This window comes from Mixophyes fleayi, chromosome 1, assembly GCF_038048845.1.
Source record: "Mixophyes fleayi isolate aMixFle1 chromosome 1, aMixFle1.hap1, whole genome shotgun sequence".
Taxonomy (NCBI): domain Eukaryota; kingdom Metazoa; phylum Chordata; class Amphibia; order Anura; family Limnodynastidae; genus Mixophyes; species Mixophyes fleayi.
Genome location: NC_134402.1, coordinates 44646697 through 44672427, shown reverse-complemented (window position 1 = coordinate 44672427; position 25731 = coordinate 44646697). Strand labels below are relative to the sequence as shown.

General features: G+C 41.1%; 1 protein-coding gene across 1 annotated transcript in view; it reads left to right on the top strand.

The window, feature by feature from the left end:
- Nucleotides 1-360: 360 nt before the first annotated feature.
- The window catches only part of TAPT1 (transmembrane anterior posterior transformation 1), a 37986-nt gene continuing 12615 nt past the window's right edge, over nt 361-25731 (top strand). Inside the window, exons 1-6 of the mRNA XM_075194684.1 lie at nt 361-649; nt 11571-11701; nt 18885-19003; nt 21179-21341; nt 23407-23542; nt 24887-24984. Coding sequence (XP_075050785.1) covers nt 496-649; nt 11571-11701; nt 18885-19003; nt 21179-21341; nt 23407-23542; nt 24887-24984 — 801 coding nt within the window. The 5' untranslated portion in view covers nt 361-495. The remainder of the gene's footprint in view (nt 650-11570; nt 11702-18884; nt 19004-21178; nt 21342-23406; nt 23543-24886; nt 24985-25731) is intronic.

The window sequence follows — 25731 nt, the reverse complement described above, 5'->3', positions numbered from 1 at the left end:
AGTATTTCGAAGACATATGAAAAGCAGCAGATACTATAAAGCAGTGCTAGTAAATAAGAATTTTGAGGTTGTTTTGAACACACTATTTAGTTTCATAAATAGGCCCCTAAAAGTCCCTCCCCTGAAAGCCTGTAGTTCTACAACTAGAGAGGTATAACGATGCACACACCAGCGTTGTGAACTGTTCTTACGAAACTGCGCTGGATTAAGAATGAAACGCAACTCAGGCGTAGCAACAACGCTGCCCGGCCGGCCGCCCGCACACACACACACACATCCAACGTCTGACGTCACTTCACTGTGGGCGTTGCTGCCCTTCTCCATGATGGCGGCACCTGGCTCTAGCCCCCGCCTTTTCTCTAAGCGCAGTCATCACTCCCCCGGGTCTCGATTAAAACAAACATTGGAAGCGGCGCTGCCGTCGGCGCCGTGTGATGACGCGCTGTGTTTGGTGAGACACAGGTCGGTGGGGACTACTTGCCGCCGCGGCAGGGGATGGCGGACGCGGCGGCGGCTCTGAGCGGGGAGGACAAGGAGGAGGATGGAGGGGAGAGAGCGAAGGTCTCCGCGGCAGGACCGGCAGAAACGCTGGGCTTCTATGAGATGAGTGACGGGAAGCGGGTGGAGGTGAAGAAGCGGAACCTGTCAGGTGAGAGGGGGCAGATGGGCAGAAAGTTGGCAGGGTATGATTGACAGGTGGGCAATCAGTGGGCAAGATGCAGTGGAGGGGCAGGTGGCAAGGGGGGGTATCTTCTCCACAGCTTCTGGCTGCTTCTGTTCTACAAGGGAGTGGTCACAGCACCTGCAGCTGCCCTGTGTGAGGTGGGGGGCACCACACAGTGTGGGCACACAGTGGTGGGCATTGTTTACCAGGGGGGGCCCCTCACTGACCAGCACTTTCATTGTCACGCACAAGCAGCAGCTGACTGTCAGCATATTTGGCCGGGGGCCGAACAATGACGCTTTACTCAGAGCTGCCACCTTTATGTCAACATAACTAGGAATAATGACCAGCCCAGCAAGCTGGAGAGACTATTATATAATACATCAGCTGACACAGAGTGACCTGTCACACAATGAATAGCCGGTCTCTCATTGAGCAGATGTCTAATGCAAGAGGTTCTGCAGCAACTGAAGTTCATGCAAAGTTCTGCAACATAAACCAAATGTGACAGGATTGGTATAATGGAGGAGACACATGGAAACTTGTTAGTGGTGGACTTTTAAAGGAGTTGCCACACAATGATCTATATATCTTGTAAGGTTAAAGGTGTTTGACACGACAAAGTCCTGCTAAAGTTTAACATTATTTGTATGGAGCAAAATGTTAGTTTCAGTCTTGTCATGAATTTTTGTTCCATAATTGAAGTACCAGCTCCTATTACAAAATATTTTCATCAGCAATGTAATCTCTTAATGAGCTTTTCAAGAGCATGTGATGTAAGCATCACTGTCTCTGTGCAGCATGCTTTAGTTATATGTGCAAGGATTTTTTTTTTCTAGTAGTAATGTTCATTTTCATCTCATCTCAATTTTCACTCTGAGCATATTCGGTGATTAAATATTTTTAAGACCCGGGCTATATATGTTCTTATGTTTAAGCATAGATTTTAAGGGTATCAATAGGGATTGGGGTGGATGGGGGAATATATATATATATATATATATATATATATATATATATATATATCTGAATACAAAAGCCGATACCCAGATATAATTTAGGTTCCAGATAATAAAGGACTCCTGACTATGAGAGTTTAATAAAGCCAATTTATGATTTCATTTTTGTGGCACAGATTATAGAACACTACATATACTTTCAACTCTAATGCAACCTTTTTTTTCTTTATAGTGTCCCTTTATCTGCGTGTGAGTAACTTATCACTTTGCACTGTATATTGTAAAACAAAGGCAGCTGTGATATCTCTAATAAGCTTATAGTGTTATCTTTGTCGAGTGTGCTTTGAGTTCATTAAACGAAAGGAGACCTCACTAGGTTAGTCTTACTGCTCTACAAGATGCAGCGTATGTTCAGAAGGTCTATATTTCATACCTCCATGTCTGAGATCTTTGGTACAAATCTCATCTGAATTCTTTTTGGGTCATTCAAGCAATTAAGCTTGTATACCCACCGGCGTTCATTACATGCATTCTAGTAGTGTTTTTTTTGTAAAATACATGTAAATGAGTGTGACACGGTTGTTTCTAGTGTCCCCATAACCACTACTGCTCTTACTAGCGTCTGCAAGAATTGTGGCAAAGCTAACCGCATGCCAGTGGGTACCAGACCTAAGGGTGTGTTTTTGTTTTTTAATTTAATTATTTTTTTTGCTATATCTGATGCTTTTAAAAATATACTTATTGGGAAATGCGTACAAAAAAGGCACATTTCCCATGCCCCATAAAATATATCTAAACCTCAGAAATACACCGCTGTAGACATAAGATTGCCCCCTGAATATGTAGTGAAGTACAGGTAAGTTTTAGGTGCACTCGGTTAGATTGTATCTAGTAAAGAATCCTAGATGGAGTTAAATGTTTCCTTTTCAGTCAGTTTTGCACATTTACCCCATTTTTTTGTTTTATTTGCTTGAAAGTTCACAAGGGTGGACTTGGCCTTGAATATTCTATAATCTTAAATATTATTGAACTTTGCAATGTTTTAGAAATAATTACATTTTTTATGTGCAATTGCTTAGTTCTGTTGACCTGTTCTCTGGTAAGGTAGGCATTGGCAACTGTGTATCTGACAGATGTCATTATAGTGACTAAAGAGAACTAGGACAACCCCCCCACCAATTCCTACTTAAAAAAAATAAAAAATAAGCACTGCCACCAATCCATACAGAATACATTCTGCAAGAAACTTTGTCTAAATGTTACACATTGGCTCATGTGATTATTCTCAACATTGTTACAGTGCATTGTTTTATTCCTCCTTTTCTAAAATGTTGCACGTGCAGTTTTTGTGAAATAAAAAAATGAAGCTGTAATGGCTCATTTGTTTGCAGTATCAAAAGCTCATCTGTTCTGTCTAAGGCTAGGTATACACTACAGGGTTTTTGTCCAATAATCGGCTCAACCAGCCGACATACGACCGCTCGTTCGAAAATCGGGTCATCATCAGTTATAAAGCACCAACATATTCCGTAGCGCTTTACGCCAGTGTGTGTAGTGACACAATGGTTCAAAGTCTGCCCAAATGGACGATTGTCGGCTCGGCTGGTTGTACCGTTCAATATTTTCGTTCCAATCTCCTTTCCGTTGTGTATAAACTTCCGACCTATCAACGACAATCCTCCGATACTTCCTCGATCTGGGGAGCGTGTGAATGTAAATTTGTGATGCCTGCACCAGTCCCACGTGGTGCGGTATCCGCACGTCACTGACTTGTGTTTGTATAAATGTGTATTGCACCTGTCTGGCTGCAGACCATTACACTTGTATAAAGCACGTGTTTTATTACCCGTTGCATCTATTTTTGGAATCTATTCATATTTACCCTTTATAAACCTATACCTTTATAAACTATTAACCTTATACAGTCATATTAACCTTTATTAACTAATATTTGTAAAAAAACCAGAATAAACCACACCGTGTTCATGCAACAGTTTTATTGCAGGAAAAAAAGTACAAAAATTTTTATTGCAGGATATGACAAGTGAAAAAAATAGTAATACACTTTAAAGGTGCTACTGGTTTGTGGCAGAACAGTTCCAAACAGCATACACATTTCAACAAAATTTTTCTCAAGGTTTTTAATTTTTTTCTTGATGTCGCTTGGGTTTCTATTCCCTTTTATTTCTTTATCTACGAAACAAGGAAATAAAAAATGTTTACCATTAAACTTCTATATCTGTAATTTATATCCAACACCACAAATACTCTCATTTCCTCACCTTGCACACTGCTCGAGATCAGTTTATGTTGTGGCGCAATCGCAATAATAGCGGGCTTAACCTCCCTATATTCTGGAAAACAGGCGCCATTTTGGTTAATTATAACGGTACAGGTATGTGACCAAAGCATTTAGTTGTCTATACATGTTCACTGAAATACCTTTGTGTATAACCTCTTTCATATCTTGGGATTCAACATCAATTTTTTCCTGTTTGATAACAGGTGTTACATTACTGGTATCAGTGGTATCTAAACAGGCCTTCTCACCGTAAATTTGTCGTTCTGACAAAAGAAATTATGTTACAAATTAGGGGTTTAGATTGCTTCTTGTGAAACTAGAATGAAATAAAGTCCTTCAAACAGGTACACTACATGTGCTACTCACGTTTTTTAATGTCGGTCGTACTGGTCCAGTACTTTTACCATCATCTCCACCTCTCTTGGGCTCATTGGCTTTGCTCTTTGCTCTTCTTGAGCATCTCCATCCCCCACCTTAACTTTTTCAACCTTTTTTGGCCCTTCCAGCACCATCTCTGAATCAGTCTCCGTCTCCATAGCTGCAACCCCCACTGACACCTCCTCACTTGCAATCTTCTCGTGCTCCTCGGCGCCAGACAGGCTCCTGTCATTTTATACACTCGGACATGGGCGTTCGTTTCTGCTGTGGACCAGTCAGCGATGATGCCTGCAAAGAATGGAGCATTCCATTACATACGAAGGGATTTTATTATTAGGGAATAATCATTGCATTACACTCTACCACTTAAATGTTTTTCTAAATTTTATGTATGGTAATAAACTTCTATTTTATAGGAAAGAATGAAGAGACAGTGCAGCGTTCTCTTTTTATGCGGTTTTGGGTGTTAACTATAGTGAAAGCTCTGCCTCTTTATGCTAATATCTTTGGTATCTCATTACATGCCCCGCAAATGATGCTTCAGTGTGTACGAAATTAAAATTATTGCTCACGACAACATGGCTGTAAAGTCGCTAACAGGACGGCCGCTCTTCCCTTTATCGTCTAAAACAAGGCTTGTGTGTATGCAGTCCATGGACCAAGCGATCGGACCATCGATCGCATGTAAAATCGATCGTCATAAAAAGTTGGTGGAAAATTCTGTAGTGTGTACCCAGCTTAAGTCAATAGAAAGTGCCACAGGACCCACATGCAATATCATGACTCTGTCTGCTTTTGCCCATTTTTCTGATAGTCTTTTAAGCCTAAAGGGGATCTGGTCATGAAGCATCTCATTTAGCGCAAGTTGTGGGGGAAAAGACTGTTTTGAATATAAAAAATTTGGATAATACAAAAATACTGCTTCCGTTTCCAAAGTTTTGAGCAGTGTCTATAGGTTCATATTCAGACATGTACCAACTTTTCCCCACAGCTATGAGAGTGCCAGCATTTTATTTGGCATACGCTGTATCTGTATAGGATGGTGCTTTTGTTGTTACCATTCATAATGTGACATTATTTTTGTGATCCTCCTGTCTTGGTATCTTTCATCATATGCAGACTACACAGTGTTCTCGGGTGTACACAGTTGATTCATGTCCTTCTGGATATCAGCCCATTTGTATTGCATAATTCAACTTTGGTGCAGTTTAATGAATGATGCTTTCAAATGAGCTTGAAGAGGTGACATTGAATTCTTTGCAACTGTAGCCAAGAACATGATTGTAAAGTGTTATAACTTGTACTGGTTTTCCCGCAAAAAGGAGTGTTAAAAGGACACTGATACTTAAACTTGTAATTGAGCTTAAAACGCTTAACTATAAAAGACTTAATAGTGTTTGATATGTGACCGTGAAAATGTATAAACTTCAATCATTCCATATTAGTCATTCTGTTAATACACATTGCTGTCTTTCTTCTCTGCTCCTGATCCTCTTCCTAGTACCCCTGCACCCTTCACCCACTCATTTGCTAATCCATCCTCTCGCCTTCTGTACTTCCTCTCTACTCCCTTAGTCTTTCACCATGTCTCCTTTCTCCTGTCCAATCCCCATCCTCATCCCCTATTTTCACCTCCATTCTAGATCCAGCCCATCCCCACACACCAGCAACCCCACCAATGTCGTCCATATTGCCCACTTCCTTCTCTCCTGTGCTCTTTGGAATTCCAAATCCATCCTCAACAAACTTTCCTCTATCCATAAACTCTTCATTTTCAGCTCTCTCAACCTTCTCTGAATGACGAAACCTGGCTTTCTTCCACTGATACTACTTCCCCTGCTGCTCTCTCCTGTGGGGGCCTATCTTTCAGCCACTCCATCAGACCTGATCAGCCCAAGCAGTGGGGTTGGGAATCCTCCTATCCCCCAATTGTACCTTTCGTGTCATCTCCCCTGAGCTATCCCTTTCATTCTCCTTCTTTGAAGCTCGCTCTATCCAGCTCTTCTACCCCATTTATCTCAGTGTCTCAGTCATCTACTGTCCCCATGGTCCTACTTTGCAATTTCTTGATAAAATTGCCTCCTGGCTTCCCCATTACCACTTCAGACCTCCATCATCCTAAGTGACTTTATCATCCACATTGCCAATCCAACAGACCCAGTGTCCATCAAACTTCTTGCCTTTTCTACTTCCTTTGCCTCTCACGGTGGACCTCTTTTCCCCATCCACTGTCTTGGTCACTCCCTTGACCTTGTCTCTCCCGTCAGTGTGCTCTTTCTGATTTTTCCAACTCCCATGTTCCCACTGTCTGACCACCATCTCCTCTCCTTCACCCTTTCCTCACCTCCTCCACCCCTCCCCACACCACAATCTACCCTTTCTAGGTACAGTCTTCTTGATCCTGCTATTTTCTCCTCTTCACTTGAAACTCTCAATTTCCCCTCTATCCACCCTGGCCTACCCCAACTAAGCGGCCTCCCTCTACAACAACCACAACTCCACCATCGCTCTTGACTCTGCTGCTCCTGACTCTTCTGTCCACCTTCGCAGCTCTAAACCCCAATCTTGGCCCCCCAAATTTACTCGGTTCCTTCAAAAATGCACATGTACTGCCAAATGTCAATGGAAGAAATCTCGCTCCTTAGTAGACTTCCTTCATTTAAAGTTCATCCTACAATCCCTCTCTCCCTCCATTTTTCATTAATCTCATCTCTTCCCATGTCCTGCCGCCTTTTTGCTACTTTCATCACACTCCTTTGCCCCCCTCCCTTACTGACACTGATTTTGCCAGATACACAATCTCCTCCTCCCACCACTCTTCTGCCACCCCTATCACCCTCCTCTCCCTCCAGCCACCACCTTTGTGCTCCTTCTGCCCAGCTGTGGATGGCTAAGTCTATTCTCTTATATTACTCTCTCCACTCTCCTCACTGCGTGAACTCATCAGTTCCTTCGGCTTCTAGTACCACCTCTATGCAGATGACACACAACTCTACCTTTCATTTCCTGATCTCTCTCATGTTGCCTCTCCACCAACCTTCTGCTACTTGATGTCCTTACGCTTTCTCAAACTTAACATGGCCAAAACAGAACTCGTTGTCTTCCCTCCATCAAGAGTCTCCTTCCCTCCTGACCTCTGTTTTCCAACTCCGCTGCCTGGGTGTCATTCTTGACCTCTCCTTCGCCCCCCACATTCAATCTCTTGCTCAATCCTGTCTCTTCCAGCTTCGCAACATCGCCCATATCAGACCCTTCCTCTTCCAGGATGCCACCAAAACTCTTATTCACTCACTGATCGTTTCTCGTCTTGACTTCTGCAACCTTCTCCTTACTGGCCTCCCCTGCTCCCATCTCGCTCCTCTTTGATCTGTACTTAATGCTACAGCTAGACTTGTCTTCCTCTCGTCGCTTCACTTCTGCCCCCCCTCTCTCCCAAACCTTACATTGGCTACCATTCCTCTACAGAATCCCCTTCAAACTTCTCACCTTCAAGTACAAGGTTCTCCAACTCCACTGCTCCCTACATCTCCAACCTCATCTCCATGCATATTCCCTCCTGATTTCACGGGTCTACCAATGATCATCGCCTTTTCTCCCCTCTGGTAACCACATCTCACTTCCTTATCCAAGATTCCTCCTGTGCCGCCCCCACCATTGAAACGATCTCCCTTGTTCTATATTACAGGCCACTATTGCCAACATGCACCATCATCTAAGTGACGGAACATTTCAATATGCCATCTTGAAATTGGTCCTCCAACGGACACCCCCCGAACCCCTCCAAAGTAATCAGTAGCTGTAGTCTCTATCATTGTGGTTCTTTGTGGTCCTTCCGTTTTAAACTTACCATCCCAGCGTCACTCAGATCCAGTTTTATGCTGTGTACGAATACTCCATGGGCCCGTACACAAAGCTGTTTTTATTTTTCACTTTCATTAAAAACAAACAAAAAAAAAAAGCAGATACTGTTGTCCTAGATTGAACACAGATTTGTTTTCTTTATCTTCTTGACTCTTTCCAGCGCAATGAAATTTCAAATCCTCCTGCTGAGGACACCAGACCTCCACTGGTTTACTAATGTCTGTAATTAATTGTAATGAATATTACCTGCTTACCTAGTTCATATTCAAAATGCCACCCATGCTATTTGCAAAGAAAGAAGTTAGATATAATACAAGCTTGTCCCCTGTATTATATCAAAACAATTTTAGCACCATGACATCACTCATCCCAAAATGTCCTCACTTGCTCCAAAATTCCACCTCATGCTCCCCAATTCCACTCTGATATTGGCATGTGCCCCTCCCTTATGCCCCTCCTCTGATGTACTGCGTGACACATCCCCCACTGTTATGTAGATGAGATCACCTTATGGGGAAGCCAGCTGCTCCAGTTCACTGTGATTCTCTGCATTATGACATTAAGTTTAAAGCAGGGGCACACAGCTGGGGGCTGCAGGTGAAAGGGCATTGACCCACTGTGATCAGTTCACAGGCAGCCTATTGCCCATAATTGGCTTAAAAGGGTTAAGCCAATCAAAAACGGTACAACAAAACTATTGCTTAGTTAATATCTGTATACTGGGCCCAGTTACACAATATCGCCCCATGTAGTCCATAGGCAGCTGGAGGTGAGGAGACCTGAGCATTGGTTACTGGTAGGCTGGAAACTTACAAGACCAAATCTTCATACTTGAAATAAGATGTCTGCCTTAAATCGGAAATTGGAAGACTCCGACACTGCAGACATGTTGTGATATTTGACACTCCTTAGATAAGTAGTGTCAAATATGCAGAATATATTTTGCCAAATTGCAGCAACAGCCATTTTGGATTCTTCTAACTACTGATTTCAGCAGAAGTCCTATTACAAGTATGAGGAATTATGATGTTGCTTAATGTTACTAGAATGTCTCAGGTGATGTGGAGGCAGCCATCTTGTGTGTTGAAGTAAAAACACTTAGTAAATAGACTGCATTCATGAATATGGCTACCTGCACTGTTTTAGATGAGGGGTATGCGTTCTTGGTGGCCATATAAGTCAATCTGAGACCTTCTAGATGTAAAAGCACAGTCAGATTATCTCAAGTGTTGGTATTTTGGTGTTTAGCCAGTTTTCACACAAACTATTGACCTTGAATCTATATTTGCCTCATTGAATCAACCACTCTGGACACAGCAGCTGTAAGGCTTTCAATTAGAATCAATTAGAGATGATGTGATGGATCTCCCCTGCTATAAAGAGAGAAGCAGCTCCGTCGGTGGTCAGCAGAGGTCCCAGTTCTATGAAGGCACCAGAACCCTGCTACCCTGCTGAATAGAGCAAATGGAATAGTACTATTATTGACAAGAGAGGAATTGGTAAAGTTCTTTAAAGTAACTAAAAAAAAAAAAAACCTTTTTAAATTTACCTAAAAGATCTTTTTTCATTTTTTATTTTTTTTTGACATTTGAAGAATAGAGAACTGCATTATAAACGTTGAGAAATAAAATAAAACGAGTAGCACAAATGTTCATGCATCTCTGTATCATCTTTGAACGTGATTCAACGATTCATTCACTTTCTTTTTTAAAATTGTTGTGAAGGAAAAAAAAAAGTGAGTTTTTTTAGCCTAATCAACTCTATTAGGAATTACAATAAAGGCCAGTATGTTACACAACAGTGAATTAAATGATCTGTTAATTATTATGATAAACACACAATTCTCACGGTATTTGAAGCAAAGGCTGGATGGACCAGTGAAGCAGTGTTTATGGTGGGGCTGGCACATGTCAAACATAACAAGGAATTTAAGCATTCATGCTACAGACACATGATTGGCTGAATGCATTACAGAGTGGATGTAACCACCCCCCATCAGTTAGTGTACTTTCTTCCACCTTTACCCACTGGCGTTAAATTTTTTTTTTACTGTTATGGGAAAGGAACTACTATTTGTTCCAATGATACCATACACAGCTGCAGTTGTGGTTGGGAATATTTTATGGATGTTGCCAGCTCTTGTATTAATTGCAAATGCATACATTGAAAGCTCTGCTACCACCCATATTTCAAACGCTGTTGCCTTTGACATGCAGAGTCTCATGTGTTTTTCTAATGCCCACAGCTGACCAGTTTTAACAATATTTTTTATTTTTTTTTAAGAAATTCTGAGCAGCATGACATGTCTTACCTTATCTGCATTGTAAGGAAATGTATTTTATTTTTTGCAAAGTAATTATTGATTCAAAACAGAGAACTAGAAAAGTGACTGGGAAATCTGCTTCTAATTAGACTGAGGAGAATTGAAGGGATTTTAGTGTACGAATGATTTAAAACCATTTTATTTTTAATTCTTAGGACACAACATTTACTAGAAGTCTTGTTAATGTATGTTTAGAAATTGTTGCATTCCCCCCCCCCCCTCCCTGGGTATGTACTCACCCAGTGTACGTTTCTCTGCGCTGCAGTTTAAGTGGACCTGTAAATAGTCATCTATTGGTCGCTGTGATGCCTCTTTATTTTATCTATACCTACTGCTCGCAGACAGATCCTGAACGTGTGCAGTGTACATAGGCAAAGCAGCCCTCCTGTGAGCAAGATATCACTATTGTAAGCACCCTTTAAGCTGCTTTCACCTACTGGTGAACACCGTATTGGGCCATCCATCATGGTTAGATGAGCAGCCACCCATGCAACCCTTAGAACAGGCTTTGGGGTATATTTACCAAACTGTGGGTTTGAAAAAGTGGAAACGTTGCCTATAGCAACCAATTAGGTTCTAGTTATTTAGTACATTCTACAAAATGATAGCTAGAATATGCTGATTGGTTGCTATAATCAGCATCTCCACTTTTTCAAACCTGCAGTTTGGTAAATATACCCCTTTTCGTCTGTTTTGCTTTCAGTGCTAACATAACAAATGTTATACCTGTTATACCTATTAATGGTGATTTATGCTTAGTCTGGATTTATCTTCTGCACATTTTTGATAGCGGGCTGCCTTCAGTCTGCATTTGTAATCACAATACTGCAATGGAAATTATGCCATCTTTATTTGCACATTGTAATTTCTTAGATATGGATGTTTGACACCTTCGGGTACTGAGGAATTGCTCCACTAGGGGTTTTATAATTTACTATTAAAGTAAGATTATACAGGGGAGCATAACTAATGGGCAGATATTTAATATTCATTTGTAGTAATGGAGTTACATAAAGTCCATTGTAGGTAGTGTCATTATCTGCTCTCTCTCAATTTTCTGGGGGTTTTCGTTCTGTATTTCAGATCTCTCGTTGTTCAGATTCATCGGGGCTGAGCTCACCCGGGGTTATTTCCTGGAACATAATGAAGCAAAATACAAAGAGAGGCGAGAGCGGGTGTACACGTGCCTGCGAATACCCCGAGAGCTGGAGAAGGTTGGTGCTGCTTGCATTGTAATAGCAGTGATCGGATGTATCTTATTAGGAATGAGTTGGTAAATATAGCATCAAATGCTTAATCAGGAGTTTAAAGTGTCCTTGAATGCAATAATTATCCTTGGTCCTATTACCATCACCTATAGTTTTTAACATTGCCATGTACAAATTAAAGTCAGGTGGGGGATCAGAGGAGTCAAAAAGTACCAGAGCACAGTGACTAAAAGCCTTCGTAGTTAATTGTTGTGTATGTATACGCAGGGTTTTGTTTTTTAAATAACTTTTTAAATTACGCCCTGCCCTTTTTCAGTGTTAAATATACCACAGAATACTGCTGGCAGACGCTTCCATAAAGCAGTCTGGAGGAGGAAATACTCTTCTGGTAAACAGGTTAAATAACCACTTGCTGCTGCTTCTGTGTGTTGGTGGTCTAAGCAGCCGATACCACTATCGAATGCTTATATTGTCAGCTGATACAAGATACAGTGAATACTACCTGCCATTGTCTCTAGTAGATCAAAATCAGGTTATCTTAAACTGGTGATAGAGTCCATAATTGGCTTTCTATAATCACCCATTTTGGGGTTTGTGTGTGTGTGTATTAAAATACCCTTAGAGAAGGCACTGAGTGCTATTTCATTGACTTTCAGTTATTGCCCACCTCTGATCACTTTCCCAGCTCTAAAATGTAATGACATCATCGAAGTCTGATTTGTTGGTTGAAACAATGACAGCTATTAGAAGGTATATTATATCTTGGAACCTTACACTAAAACCGTAATAAAATAATTGCAACAGCCTTTTACTGTTAAGTACCTGTAACTTTCCTAGTCAGTTTACTAGCCAAACTCGCAGAGTGCCATATTGGCATCTCAAGCCACACCCATTAAGGCTGCAGTGTAGCATTATGTACGGGATCAGTTCCCGTTACTGTAGAAATATGGAACATAGGTGAGAATGGTAGGAATGCTGAGTTTTGTATTATCATTAATTCATTGCTTATCATTATCTCATTGCTTATCATTATCTCATTGCACCTTAAGGAGCTGTAACTTATTTGGGGATAATCTATCTACAGAATAGGGGTCAGTTTCCAGGGAGTGCTACCTCTTTCATACATCAATAAACATAGTAGCTCTCTGTAACCCCCTTGAAGGTTCCTTCCCCCTAATGTAGTTAATGAGTCACTGCAGAAATACCATGGCTGTCACCTGCCAGCAACCACGGCTGTTCCCCCACCATCTGTTTTACCTGAACCTCCTATTCTCTGACAAACCCCAATGGTGTCATTATGCTTATTTTAGTTATAGGCCAGAATCGGAACAAATATTCATGAGAAATGCAGCCTTTGGGCTAGATTTACTAAGCTGCGGGTTTGAAAAAGTGGGGATGTTGTCTATAGCAACCAATCAGATTCTAGCTATCATTTATTTAGTATCTTCTACAAAATGAAAGCTAGAATCTGATTGGTTGCTATAGGCAACATCCCCACTTTTTCAAACCCGCAGCTTAGTAAATCTAGCCCTTTGTATCTAATGCCTCAGTGCTGTCAGTAGGTGAAATTTATTGGCTGACGATTGGTTCAGCCCACAAACAGGCTGTTTGCACTGGGTAAAAGTGACGGGTCCACCTTAAGTTCAAATGATGTATCTTACAGTTTAATGTATTGGTTGTTCAGCTAGAACTGCACACTGGACAGTTATATGATCAGTTACATACTTGGAGCTGCCAGCGTTTAGATAACAGGCTGTATTAACATTACTTGGCTGTGCTCCATGTGTGGTTTAGAGACACCCTAGTCTCTTCCTTCCTCTGGCTTTATCATCCTCCAGGCTGCAGTGTCTCCTGGTCACGTGTCAGAGCTGAAGTTCTTTTTAAAACTGACACCTGGTGTATCTCCCACTACTTGTAATCCAGCTCATCTCTACACATAAACATTATTACATCTGTCTGTAAACAGCCACACCAAAAACACGAAATTACTCCAACAACAATTTATTAATCTGAAAAAAAAGAAGTGTATACACATCAGGACTAACATTTAAACATGAGCAACATTTAAACTTGGCACTTCTCCTGCTTAGCTTTGTAAAGTGTGAAAGGTCGCTGATCTCTGAGTGTCTGCTAAGGTCAGTTGCAGTGCACAGGGAGTGGAGGGGTATCTGAAAATAGAAGTGAATTCTTCAGCTTGCAAGTTTCAAAAACATTATTCTCCTATTCACTGGTGGTAAATTACAAAGTTTTACTGGCATTTTTAACACTACTGCAACTAATGTAAAGGAGTTTGACAATGGAACCATTGGCAACATACCCACACACGTTTTTAATTGCACTCAGGTTCATTGTGCTAGTGTGTAATGCTTCTTGCTCTATTCCATGTCTGGAAAAGCTGTGGCTCTCCAAATGTCTTGAAACTACAAGTCCCAGTATGCTCTGCAAGCTATCTACTGTCAAAGTATGCTGGGGCTTGTAGGTTTACAACACTTGGAGAGCCACAGGTTGGCAAGGCCTGCTCTAATGAATGATTTTTAATCCAAGTTGTGTTAAAAGCATAGAGGACAGTGACCTCCAATGACCACTCAAAAGCAGGTAAAACCAGAAGTAAATGTCCGCACCTCATACACATTTGTGTCTGACATGTGGTTTGTTATTATTATTATTATTATTAATTTTTATTTATAGGGCGCCACAAGGTGTCTGTGGTGCCGTACAGGGACAAAAACGAATTACAATACAAGGTGAGACAGCACAGTACAGTAAACATAAAGAACAGTAACACAGTAAGCTCAATGCACAGCTAGTGAGGGCGGGGGGAGTATCCGCAAATGACGGGGCCCAAAAGGAGGGCGCGGAAAACAGGGAGACCCGCGGAGGGCCCTCGAAGGAGGAGGGCAAAGTAGCTGGAGAGCAGAGTTAGAAGTGGTGGAAACAGGTGGAGAGATGGCCCTGTTCAGAGGAGCGTACAATCTAAGGGGAGGGGTGGACAGACGGAGAAATGCAGGGGAGAGAGGGAGAGTAGAGGGACGGAGGCAGGGAAGGGGAAAGAAGGGGGAGAGGCAGAGGATAAGGTAGGTAGTTAAGTGGGAGACTGGAAGGCTTTAAGAAAAAGGTGGGTTTTTAAAGCCCGTTTGAAACTGGACAGGTTAGGGGAAGTCCTGATGGAGGGAGGGAGCTTGTTCCAGTGGAGGGGGGCAGCGCGGGCAAAGTCTTGGATACGCGCGTGGGAGGAGGTGATGAGGGGGGAAGATAGGCGATGGTCATTGGCCGATCGGAGAGGACGGGATGGAGCATGAGTAGAGAGGAGGGAGGAGATGTAGGGTGCAGTGGAGTTGGCGAGGGCCTTGTATGTAAAAGTGAGGAGCTTGAACAGAGTTCTGTAGGGGAAGGGGAGCCAGTGGAGGGATTGGTAGAGGGGGGAGACAGAAGAGGAGCGGCGAGAAAGGAAGATAAGCCAGTTGTGTTTAAACTTGGGTTTTTAAATGCTATTCAAACTACAGTTTATACCTGTTCTTAGTATATGCTTTATTTCATATGGAAGACAGCAAACACATTAATTTACATGCCGTATATCCAATTGGGGGATATGTGTTAAGGTAAATAAAATGACTGGTGTTCACTATTGACCTAAACATAGCATACTACACGGAATCCATAAATTATCTATAGGACTGACCTAAGAGTCAAGTCTTGTACTTTATCCCTATGCACATGGTTAAAGTTAATTAAATGTCCTTACGCACACAGACTTCCTGATAAATATTTACTTCGCTTTGTGGCAATTTTGACATTGCCTAAAGCATTCACAAGTGTGTGTTCTTGGTCAATACACTGTTCTACGGGAGCAATCATTAAGTACATAGAACACTGTGCTTCAGGGAATCTCTTTGACACTATAATAAAGCTTTATTCCAGTGAGGGCAAATGCAAAGTGTTGTCTTCAATCCTAACAAGTATTATTTTTAAACACCTGTGTGTACAAATCTAAATGCGCACCAGTTACTTTTAATGTTCCTCCTAGTAGCACTTGTCTGTGATTGCCTAGGCCCGATGACTGTTTAGTTTTTACATAGTTTAAAAGTCAGAAGGAAAACGCATAGTTACCTATAGCAATATTTTCAATCCTTTTTTTTTTTTTTTTTTTTTCCAAACACGCATCTTTCATTTCTATTCCTTTTAACTGAAGAACTTTCATAGTCTGGAGTGTCATCTTCTACCCCCTCAGGGGCTTTTTTTCCCTTTTTTGTTGCTGCAGATCTCATCACAATCTGAGGAGGCGTTAAGAAAGCGCACGACCTGCTGTCACCAAAGTGGTGTTCTACAAGGGGGCAGTGACATTTGAACTGTAATTTCAGAAAGCAATAATCTTGGCAGGAGTCTTAAACGCGCACACAGCTAAGAGCCAATAAAATTCCCACTCTGCAGGGATGAGATACAAAGATTGTATGTCTGGTCACTGCAGTGAATTGCAGTATTTGATACTAAATATTGAAGTAGATGGACAGAGAATTTAGACTGAATGCAGCAACTGTAACCTGTTATAGAGCCTAAAATCACCGGCACACGTCTACACAGAGCGCTTTAAGACATTTGTGGGCCCAGAACAAGAGGTACACTCAATGAAAATCAAACAACCGTATCACAGTTACAATTGAGAAATGTTTCTCTACTCTTATCCAGTGTGTAAATTATACTGTGACTATTTAAAACCTTTTTTAGAATGGGTATAGGCAATATCATGTAAAGAGCCTCCAGTGTCCTAGATTTGCAGTGCTGGACATTTACGATTTTAATCCACCCAGCACTTATTGACCCAAGACGTGTCCAGCATGGACTCTGACCATCATAACGCATGTGAAACAAAGTACTGGCTGGGAGTCCACTCCTGCCCTGCGCATTGAAGCGACACACTCAGATACTAGTGACAGGCATGTTTATAGAGAGGTTTGTGGATTTAGGGTTGTGGGCGTAGGTGTCCCCCAACACTAGTTTGCCTCTTGTGTAACTGCCCACTTTGCCCAAAGAATAAAGTTGCATGTTTTACCTCCCTCATATTGTACATGAAGCTACCATCTCCGAATCTATTTCAGGCTCCACTATGTTTTCCATATCTCCTGTCTTGAGCACGTGTATTCATTGCTGACTGATCTAGTCACTATAGTCCTGGTTATTTCACCTGCGTTTCTGCGGCTTGGAAAACATGCACTGTTAGCAGTGGCTGGTTATAGCACAGGTTAATGGTGTGACCGCCGCGGGCATTTTAGAGTTATATTGGATACATCTGTACAGCCTCTTAGAAAATGCTTTAAGTTCAGATAAGATCTGTGCTGGCAACTGCTCATGTGCATGGTAATGGCCTTTGGATGAGGATGGGCAGCATAATGGTCACCAAGTGGGAATTCCTTGGGGTAAATATAGCAATCTGCTAGTTTCTGTGGGTTTGAAAAGTGGAGATGTTGCCTATAGCAACCAATTAGATTCTAAGGGGCATATTCAATTCCGATCGCGCGTTACCGCGGAAAATGCGCACTACTGCCGGTAATACGGTATCACAATAACGCAGATTTTCGTACGCAGCCCTATGGGCTGCGAACGAAAATCCACGTTATTGCGGTACCACGGATTACATTCGCGGCCGTTCCGGCGCGATCCCGCGGATCCGGATCGGAATTGAATATGCCCCTAGCTGTCATTTTGTAGAACGTACTAAATAAAAGAGAACTAGCATCTGGTTGCTATAGGCAACATTTCCACTTCACAAACCCACCGGAAGCTCACAGCTTGATACATTTACCCCCTGGTCTAGAGCTAGGCAACGTGTCTATCCTGCAGGAACTACAAGTCACAAAATGCTGCTTATGGATGGTATGTGTAGTTCCACAACAGCTAGATGGACTGCCTAGTCCTTTTTTTTTTTTTTTTTTTTTTTTTTTTTTTTTTTTTTTCATGGCCTTAAATGAAATTGTGTATAATCAGAGTGTTTAATTGAAGGATGCTGATAAAGCATTGAGCTTGCATATAAATAATTCTTAGTACATAATGAAGGTGTACGACCCTTGAAATGATGTGTTGCCTGACGTCTTCATAGTAAGAAGCAAGTGATTTCGGAAGAGGAGCACAGATTTATGCCTCCCCTCCCCCACCTTTCTTATCTTTCTCCATAGTTCCTCATTTTACTACTCTGTTTTATCATTTTATTCAAAATTCGATCCAGCTGCTAAATCACTTTATTTCATGCTAGATATGTCATTTGTAATAATGTGAATGTATGCAGAGTTTATAATGTATATACTCTAGTGTTATAATGCTCAAACACACCTGGGTATGCGGTATTATTATTATTATTATTATTATTATTATCATTTATTTGTTGGGCGCCACAAGGTTTCCGCAGCGCCGCACATAGTACAAACAGTAGACCGTACAGGGTTAAACAGTACAGAACAATAAACACAAAGTACCAATGCTTCAGTAACTTAGGGACAGCCATAAGGAGTAAGGACAGAGCAGAACAACAGGTATGGAGACACGGGAGAAGAGGGGCCCTGCTCATAAGAGCTTACATCCTAAGGGAGGGTGGACAAATCAGACACAAGAGGGAGCTGGTGATGCCAGGGGAGTGAGGGAATAGCGAGCAGAGTAGATGAGGGGTTAAGTGGACGGTTGATAAGCTTTGAGGAACAGGTGAGTTTTAAGTGCTCGTTTGAAGGAGCACAGATTGGGAGCGAGACGGATGGAACGAGGGAGGTCGTTCCAGTGCAGTGGGGCAGCTCGGACGAAGTCTTGGATTCTGGAGTGGGAAGAGGGAATTAGAGTGGAGAAGAGGCGACGGTCATTAGCAGAGCGCAGGGACCGGGCAGGAGTGTGAATGGTGAGGAGGTTGGCGATATAGGGAGCAGTAGACAGGGAGAGAGCCTTGTAAGTGGTAAGGAGTTTGAAGAGGATTCTGTAGGGGATGGGGAGCCAGTGTAAGGCATGGCAGAGAGGGGAGGCAGAGGAGGAGCGGTATAAACTCATGTCTACATTCCTAGTGATTTCCAGCTCCTGGTGTAAAGGTTGTGTGCCCTGGGGCACAGAGTATTTATAGCTAGTGTACTAAATATACCCGTTTCTTGTATATGCAGCCACACAATGGCTATAGTAAATTATATATTGTATAACTGCGTCCTCTGACCTTGTCTTCCAGCTGATGATCTTTGGGTTCTTCCTGTGCCTGGACGCTTTCCTCTATGTGTTCACGTTGCTCCCACTGAGAGTCCTCCTGGCCTTTATCAGGTTCATTACTCTGCCTTGTTGTGGATTAAGGTAAGGTGCAGTAAGAGGTGACTTCACTTTTTTTAGTTTGTTACCTGCGCACATTGGTGGCTGTGATGTCATAAGCTGCTAGTAAATTGATTGGTCGTGTTCCATCCTACAAACATGGCTGCCTCCACTGTGTATTGGTGACCGTCACATTTTATACTACTTACACACTCACATTTTTTTAACCAGTACAATGTCATAGTGTGTGAAGGTAAACGCCACTACATAAGAATTGCCTCATAATAAACCTGTTATGTGTTTTGTGTTTATGCATCCATTGGACACAGCAGTAATGTGATTGGATGAGTCTGTAGCCCTAGTACTGTATGCATTCTCCTTCAATCATTGGAATGTATAAGTTTATTCAGCGTTTAGTATTGTCTGCTTTTATCTAAACAAACAGTACTAGAAGTAATAGTGTGCTTATGTTACAGCAGACAACAGCGTTCTAGTGGCGCTGCTGTAACAACAATTCTTGTAATGCTGGCACTACATGAGACAACAGACAGTGTAATGTAAGCACATTTTACTTCTGCAACTGCTTCCAATCTAAGTTGTTTTTTTATTTCACTTTAATTTGTAGACTCTACAAATTAAAGGCAAATTTTCCTCCACTCTATACTTTTGTTTAGTGTCTGCCTTTGCTAGTACGGAGATGTAATGGTAAGTGTGCATTACAACACTGCTGGTAAAATAGACTGCAAACTCCTCAAAGCAATCCAACCTAGCTTTGCTCCATCCGTATGCTAGTAAATAACCTTTTATGTATCCAAAGTTACTTTAGCCATTTTGCTGGCGGAGGATATACACTCTCACTTCTGTTTCCAAAACTGACCCCAAAGGTGCAATTCTGTGTAAATCTGGATGTTTGTGTTGGCCACAGGAGATGTTGTACTTTGTCTTCCTGTTCCTTCAGCCAAGATTAAACCCACCTGGATTATATTGAAAAATGACAAAGTTTGAGTCATTGGATGCAGCTAGTCGCCTAAAATGTCAGAAATGTGTAGCCTTGATTCTACCAGGTTGACAATGGAATTCTGTGATATTGGTGCCTAGAACTCTGCAGCTCCTCCATGTTCAAGTGTTGGGACTAGACACTGTGAAACATACCTAAAGAAGAGTGCAGTCCTGACGTAAACCCTACCCGACGCTTAGAAATGTGTCAGATGAACTTTTATTATTTTCTAAGTGGCTCTACCCTAGATTGTGGCTCTGTGAAGCTCATAGGGGCACATGTTTCCCAGTAGTACGGTACCTCAACATTACAGGAGGGGAAGAGAAGTCTAATGTTACATCATAGTGGAGTGCCTTCACGACCCTTCCGGAGGCACTCTGCAGATAATTCAATATGCCCCATAGAATTGCTTTGCTATAAACAGTGTCTTCCAGATGAATACAGAGTTCTGCAGTTTCTTGGATGCGGAAGGATGTTTTTATTTTTTTTATTTTAATACAATTATTTTCATGGTCACTGGCCTCTTTAGTTACTTTTATCTGTCAGAATTCGTTATAGCATATGCTTTATCCATCCTCTGTGCTGCCATAATCTTGGACACAGTTCCTCTGGATACACAGAACAAAGTAGCCATTTTTGTTACAAATGCCTCTGCTAAACGGTCACCAGTTATCTGTCCTAAATGGACAGCAGAGAAATCTGCCACTATTTACGGATCCAGTAAGCTGCAGAAATCCTGGCTCTACGTTGTAAAAGCTGCAAAACAACTTACAGAAAAAAATATCCAACATGGTGTTTTTAATTTTGCAATTGGATCCGTAATACCCAATATAGGGTAATACAATTATGTTGCTCACTACTTTAATTCCAAGCATAACAATGAAACCTGTATGCGTTACTGCAGACTGGCACTAGGTGGCACTGTATCCTGGTCACTGTTCCAGCCTGTTTGTGGTTACATACACCTAGTACCAAAGAAGTTTACATAATACATGGAAGAAAAACAGTGTATGTACAAATGTGTGTGTATATAATTTGATTCTACATGTGTTCTTTATCGGTGTTTCTCTTGAAAAAGTGACAACTCTGTAATTGTATGTCAACTTAATCCACTTCACTAGGAACCAGTGGCAGCACTGACAGACTGCAATTGTGATTACTGTATGTAGGAGAGCTGTAGATTTTAGTGGCTTATTTTGCAATGTAATGTGTTGTATTTCCAGTGATGGCCGTGTGCTGCAGCCCGCTCAAGTCTGTGATATCATGAAGGGTGTGATACTGGTCATATGCTACTTCATGATGCACTATGTCGACTATTCCATGATGTATCACCTTATAAGAGGACAGTCTGTCATCAAGCTATACATCATCTACAATATGCTGGAGGTAATACTAGTAGTAATATAGCTCTACACAATAACCGCCTGCTTTTTCTAATTCTGTAGGTTAATTGGGGTAATTGATATACTAATTGCTCTGAAGCACCTGATCTCTGAGTGAATGCGTAGTGTGCATTCTGTTCATCTAATCACTCTTAGCAATATTGTGCTATGAAGAACTTGCCCAAATATGGACTTTAACATTTTTCCATTGCTTTAATTTTTAATTAGACTTATTTTACCATTTTGAAGCGTACAGTCACATTTGGCACCGAGCGTCCGTGCCAGTGTCTGCAATATTTTTGAGTGTAGACCAATAAGGAAAGGGAACTCCTGCTGAAAATGTAGGAGACTTACAGGGGATAATCATGGCTGAAGATGTACAGCAGGGGACTCGCTCTATGAGAATGCTAGGATCCCGCTAAATACTGTCCTGGAAGATCAGCCACCTTGTGACGTGAATGCTGGTGGATCAAAGGGTCTCTCTTATTAAATAAGAACTATAGATGAATTCAGCGTAGAGCATTCTCACATACGCCATACTTTTTTCAATGGCTCTATCTACCAAAATTCTATCATGGTTTTTTTTTATACCCTTAAAAAAAAAAACTATTGACATGGGTAATAAACTTTATATCTATGAGGCAGAGAAGAAGCAGGGAACAGATTACAGAAGGACAAAGAACAAGCATTAAACCCATCATTATATATATTATTCTTTGCTGGTAAATTAATCCTTCCGTCTGAATGGCGAGGATCCAGGGTGATGGGACTCCAACCACTGTACTGTTGGTAAGTGTTTGGATTTAGTGACGTTCTTAAAGTATTTTTTTTTTTTTTTTTTTTATTTTTTAAAATCAAAAGAAAATGAAGTGGGAACTAGGTAAGCACCCTGCTGGCAACAGTAATTTATTTTTGGGTGATTTAATAGTCATTGCACATGACTGAGTAACAAATGGCACTCCTATGGAAGTAGGCGACTGTTTTGGCTGGAGATTTTAGTTTTCTTTTAGAAATAAAATCTAATATCTTCTAATACAACGGATGCACTTTAGATACCAGTATGTATCTAATTGTTCAAAGAATCTTTACGTACAGCACAATATTTTACAAGTACAGATATTGGATTTTTATCCAGAGTTCTGAAAACAAATAATTGCTGCTGCATGTTAGTAATGTCATACACCCAGACATAATAGTACTACGTGTTACCTTAGTCACTGTAAGGAGCACTGCTACACAAGACGATGAGAAGGGGAATACAGAGTGTGGGTAAACTTCTAAAATCTGATCCTGAAAACCGTCGCCAGCATTTTGGACGAAAGATCCCTCTATAGTTTATTCACTGGGGTTGCTGAAGATTTAAATCTGGTAGAAACAGGAACCTACAATGTAAAGGTTTTTTCATACCTGTGCTCTGTCTAAATATTTTCAATATTAAGACCTCCTCGAAATTCAATTTCTTTAGTAAAATTCTATAGTTATATAGCACATCCTTGAAACACTTTGTGAGTAATCCTGCAGCTCCCATATTTTTTAGAGATGAGGGATGTTATCTTTTTTATTTTTAAAAAAAAATGCTGCTTTAGTGTTTTATGAATATACATCTGAAACCATTACGTGGGGCGTTTTCATGTCACATACTGTAGGGTTTGATGAGATGGTGTAATTCACTGCTTACTCTTGCAGGGTCTAGACATCTCAATGGGTGACTTCCTTCTTATACCTTAATTGGTTTAGCGGATTGTTCGATCATTTCTTTCTAACCCCTGGTTTCCTGTTGTAGAGGATGCACATGGCTTACAATACTTAGTCACTGGTGTGTAAACACATCTCTGATTTGGTTTTTGCTGCTCACAGTGCAATGACTGCACAGTGGTTATTAAGGAGCTTCAGCTTACCTGTTGTACAGCCCTCTTAAGGTGTGTTTCTATAGGTATAATAAAATCACTTTACATTGGGGTGAAGCCCCTGTGCATGAAGTCCACTTGGATACAGAGGGAGTAAAGTTTATTGCTGCTCCAGTGACTATTTAATTCGGACTTATTAATGCTATTGTGTCTTATTTCCAGGTAGCAGATCGCCTGTTTTCCTCTTTCGGACAAGACATTTTGGATGCACTGTATTGGACAGCCACAGAACCCAAGGAGAGTAAGAGAGCCCACCTTGGTGTTATCCCTCACTTCTTCATGGCCGTGTTATATGTCTGTATCCTTTTTCTGTTACACCATACAACTGCGTCCCTTGTTGTAGTTTGGGAGAGGTGGAGAGAACAATATTGTATTTAATTTTTTTTAATTCCAATAAATAAAAGCAACTGGTGTGTTTCATCCCAGGATGTGCCTTAATGGTTATATTCAAAACATAATGGTTAAATAGTATTGATTTTTTTGTTTTTGTTAACATTTAGCATTTTCTTTTACTGCACACTGTAAAGTGATATTGGAGGTATTGTAGCCTTATAAGGAAAGTGCTCATGTTCTATAAATTCTATAGTTATAACGTTTTTACCAGAACAATAGCCTCCTCTTCTATCTGTAATAACAGATCGGTGTTTTAAACAAGTGTAACAGCTAAAAGCAAAAAAAAATCTGACCAAGGAGCTGGGGTGAAAGCTGAGGGCCGGATTGTGGCCCTAGGGCCGGCTGATGTCGATCACTGCCCTAAGGTCTCAGCCTATTTTGTCACTCATTAGAGATTTGTGTGGTGGCACCTTATAAATAAGCACTATAATTGTAGTGACGCACTCCAAGGCATTAATACAGACCCACAAGAAAGTTATTGTTCATTCTCTGTCTGTTTTTGCAGCGTGCTATGGGAAAGAAACCTTTTTTTTTTACAAATAACGCATAGAAAAATAAATTGCTGCTAAAAGCATAATCGTGTTCATTTTAAAAACTACCCATGCACTTGAGGCGTAATGCTGATTCCAATTGCAATTGTGTTTCAATGATGTGCTTTAAAGAATACCATTATCATTCAGAATATCCATATGGTTTCCTTCCTTAGAGCCAAGAGATAAGGGGAGGATTATGCTTTAATGTACAAATTAGTGCCCTGATGTCTGGCCATATGTTGAGAGGCATCAAGGCTATAATCCACATATAAGCTGTTTTGCGTGCATCCCAAATATACATCCATCTCTTTTCAATAGTTTTTCTGCCCAAACTACTGAACTATAAATTGTTGAAATTAAAACTTTCTAGCATTACTCCAGAGTTCCCAGTAATCAGGTTTGGTAACTTCTTATTTAAGTTAGACATGTGACCTTAGCTGTGTATAGATGTGAGTTATATAAGGAATTCTCAGAATGCCATATTTAAAAAAAAAAAAAAAAAAAAAAATCTGGTTCTAGAACATTTGTCTGGAGACCTTTCTCTTTCCACAACTCCATTCCCAACTTCTGTAGACGCGTTTAAAACGCACATAAAACATTATTGCGCCATACTTTAGAAGGTTGCACTTTACTAACCGGATTTAAGGTTTTCAAGCCTCCATGTGAACCACTGACTTGGCATATACATGTATAATTTCCTTAATGGTCATACTCAGTTTTACATGCCATCCTCATACTAGTGCAAGCGACCACCCTGAATGTGGCCTTCAACTCTCACAACAAATCCCTTCTCACCATCATGATGTCTAATAATGTAAGTATGTTTATTGCCAGTGCAGTCTGTAATACCAGCTGTATGCTTGTAGTAGTAAGAGGTTTTAGAAGCTTTCCACGATGAAACATTTTAGGGCAGTTTACATATGGGTTGGCCTTTTGTGATGCATGTCTAAGTCTACAGAAGGACCCTGGAGGGAAACTTTCAGAACTTGAAGTGAGGGAATTACACATGGAGCATGGTTCATTTACACCAAGGTGGGATTTGCAGGTTCTTGCTCAGCGCATGCAGTGTGCCAGGACCATTAAAGTGCTCCATATATGCACTATGGACAAAGCCAATACAGCTGGACAAGGTGCATGTTTTCCAGTCCATCAAGTTCAAACTATTTTGGATCTCCTGCAATCCCTCACTTATATTTGAAATTGATCCAGAGTAATCTACCACCAATCTGTTTCAATTGTGAAAATCCCCCCAGACCCAATATTGCAGTCCTATTTTTACACTATGTCCACTGCTATCCTTCATTTTAATTAACGGGCGTATCCCTGGATACACTTTTCCTCTAAAAATGTGTCCTACCCTTCCTTAAACATATCTATTGAATCTGCCATCACAACCTTCCCTGGCAATGAATTCCATATCTTGACTGCCCTTACTGTAAAGAACCCCTTCCTTTGATGGTTGTGAAATTTCCTCTCCTCTTACCATAGGGGGTGACCGCGTGTCCTGTTTATAGCCCTTGGGGTAAAAAATTCCCATGAAAGTTCTCTGTGTTGACCCTTA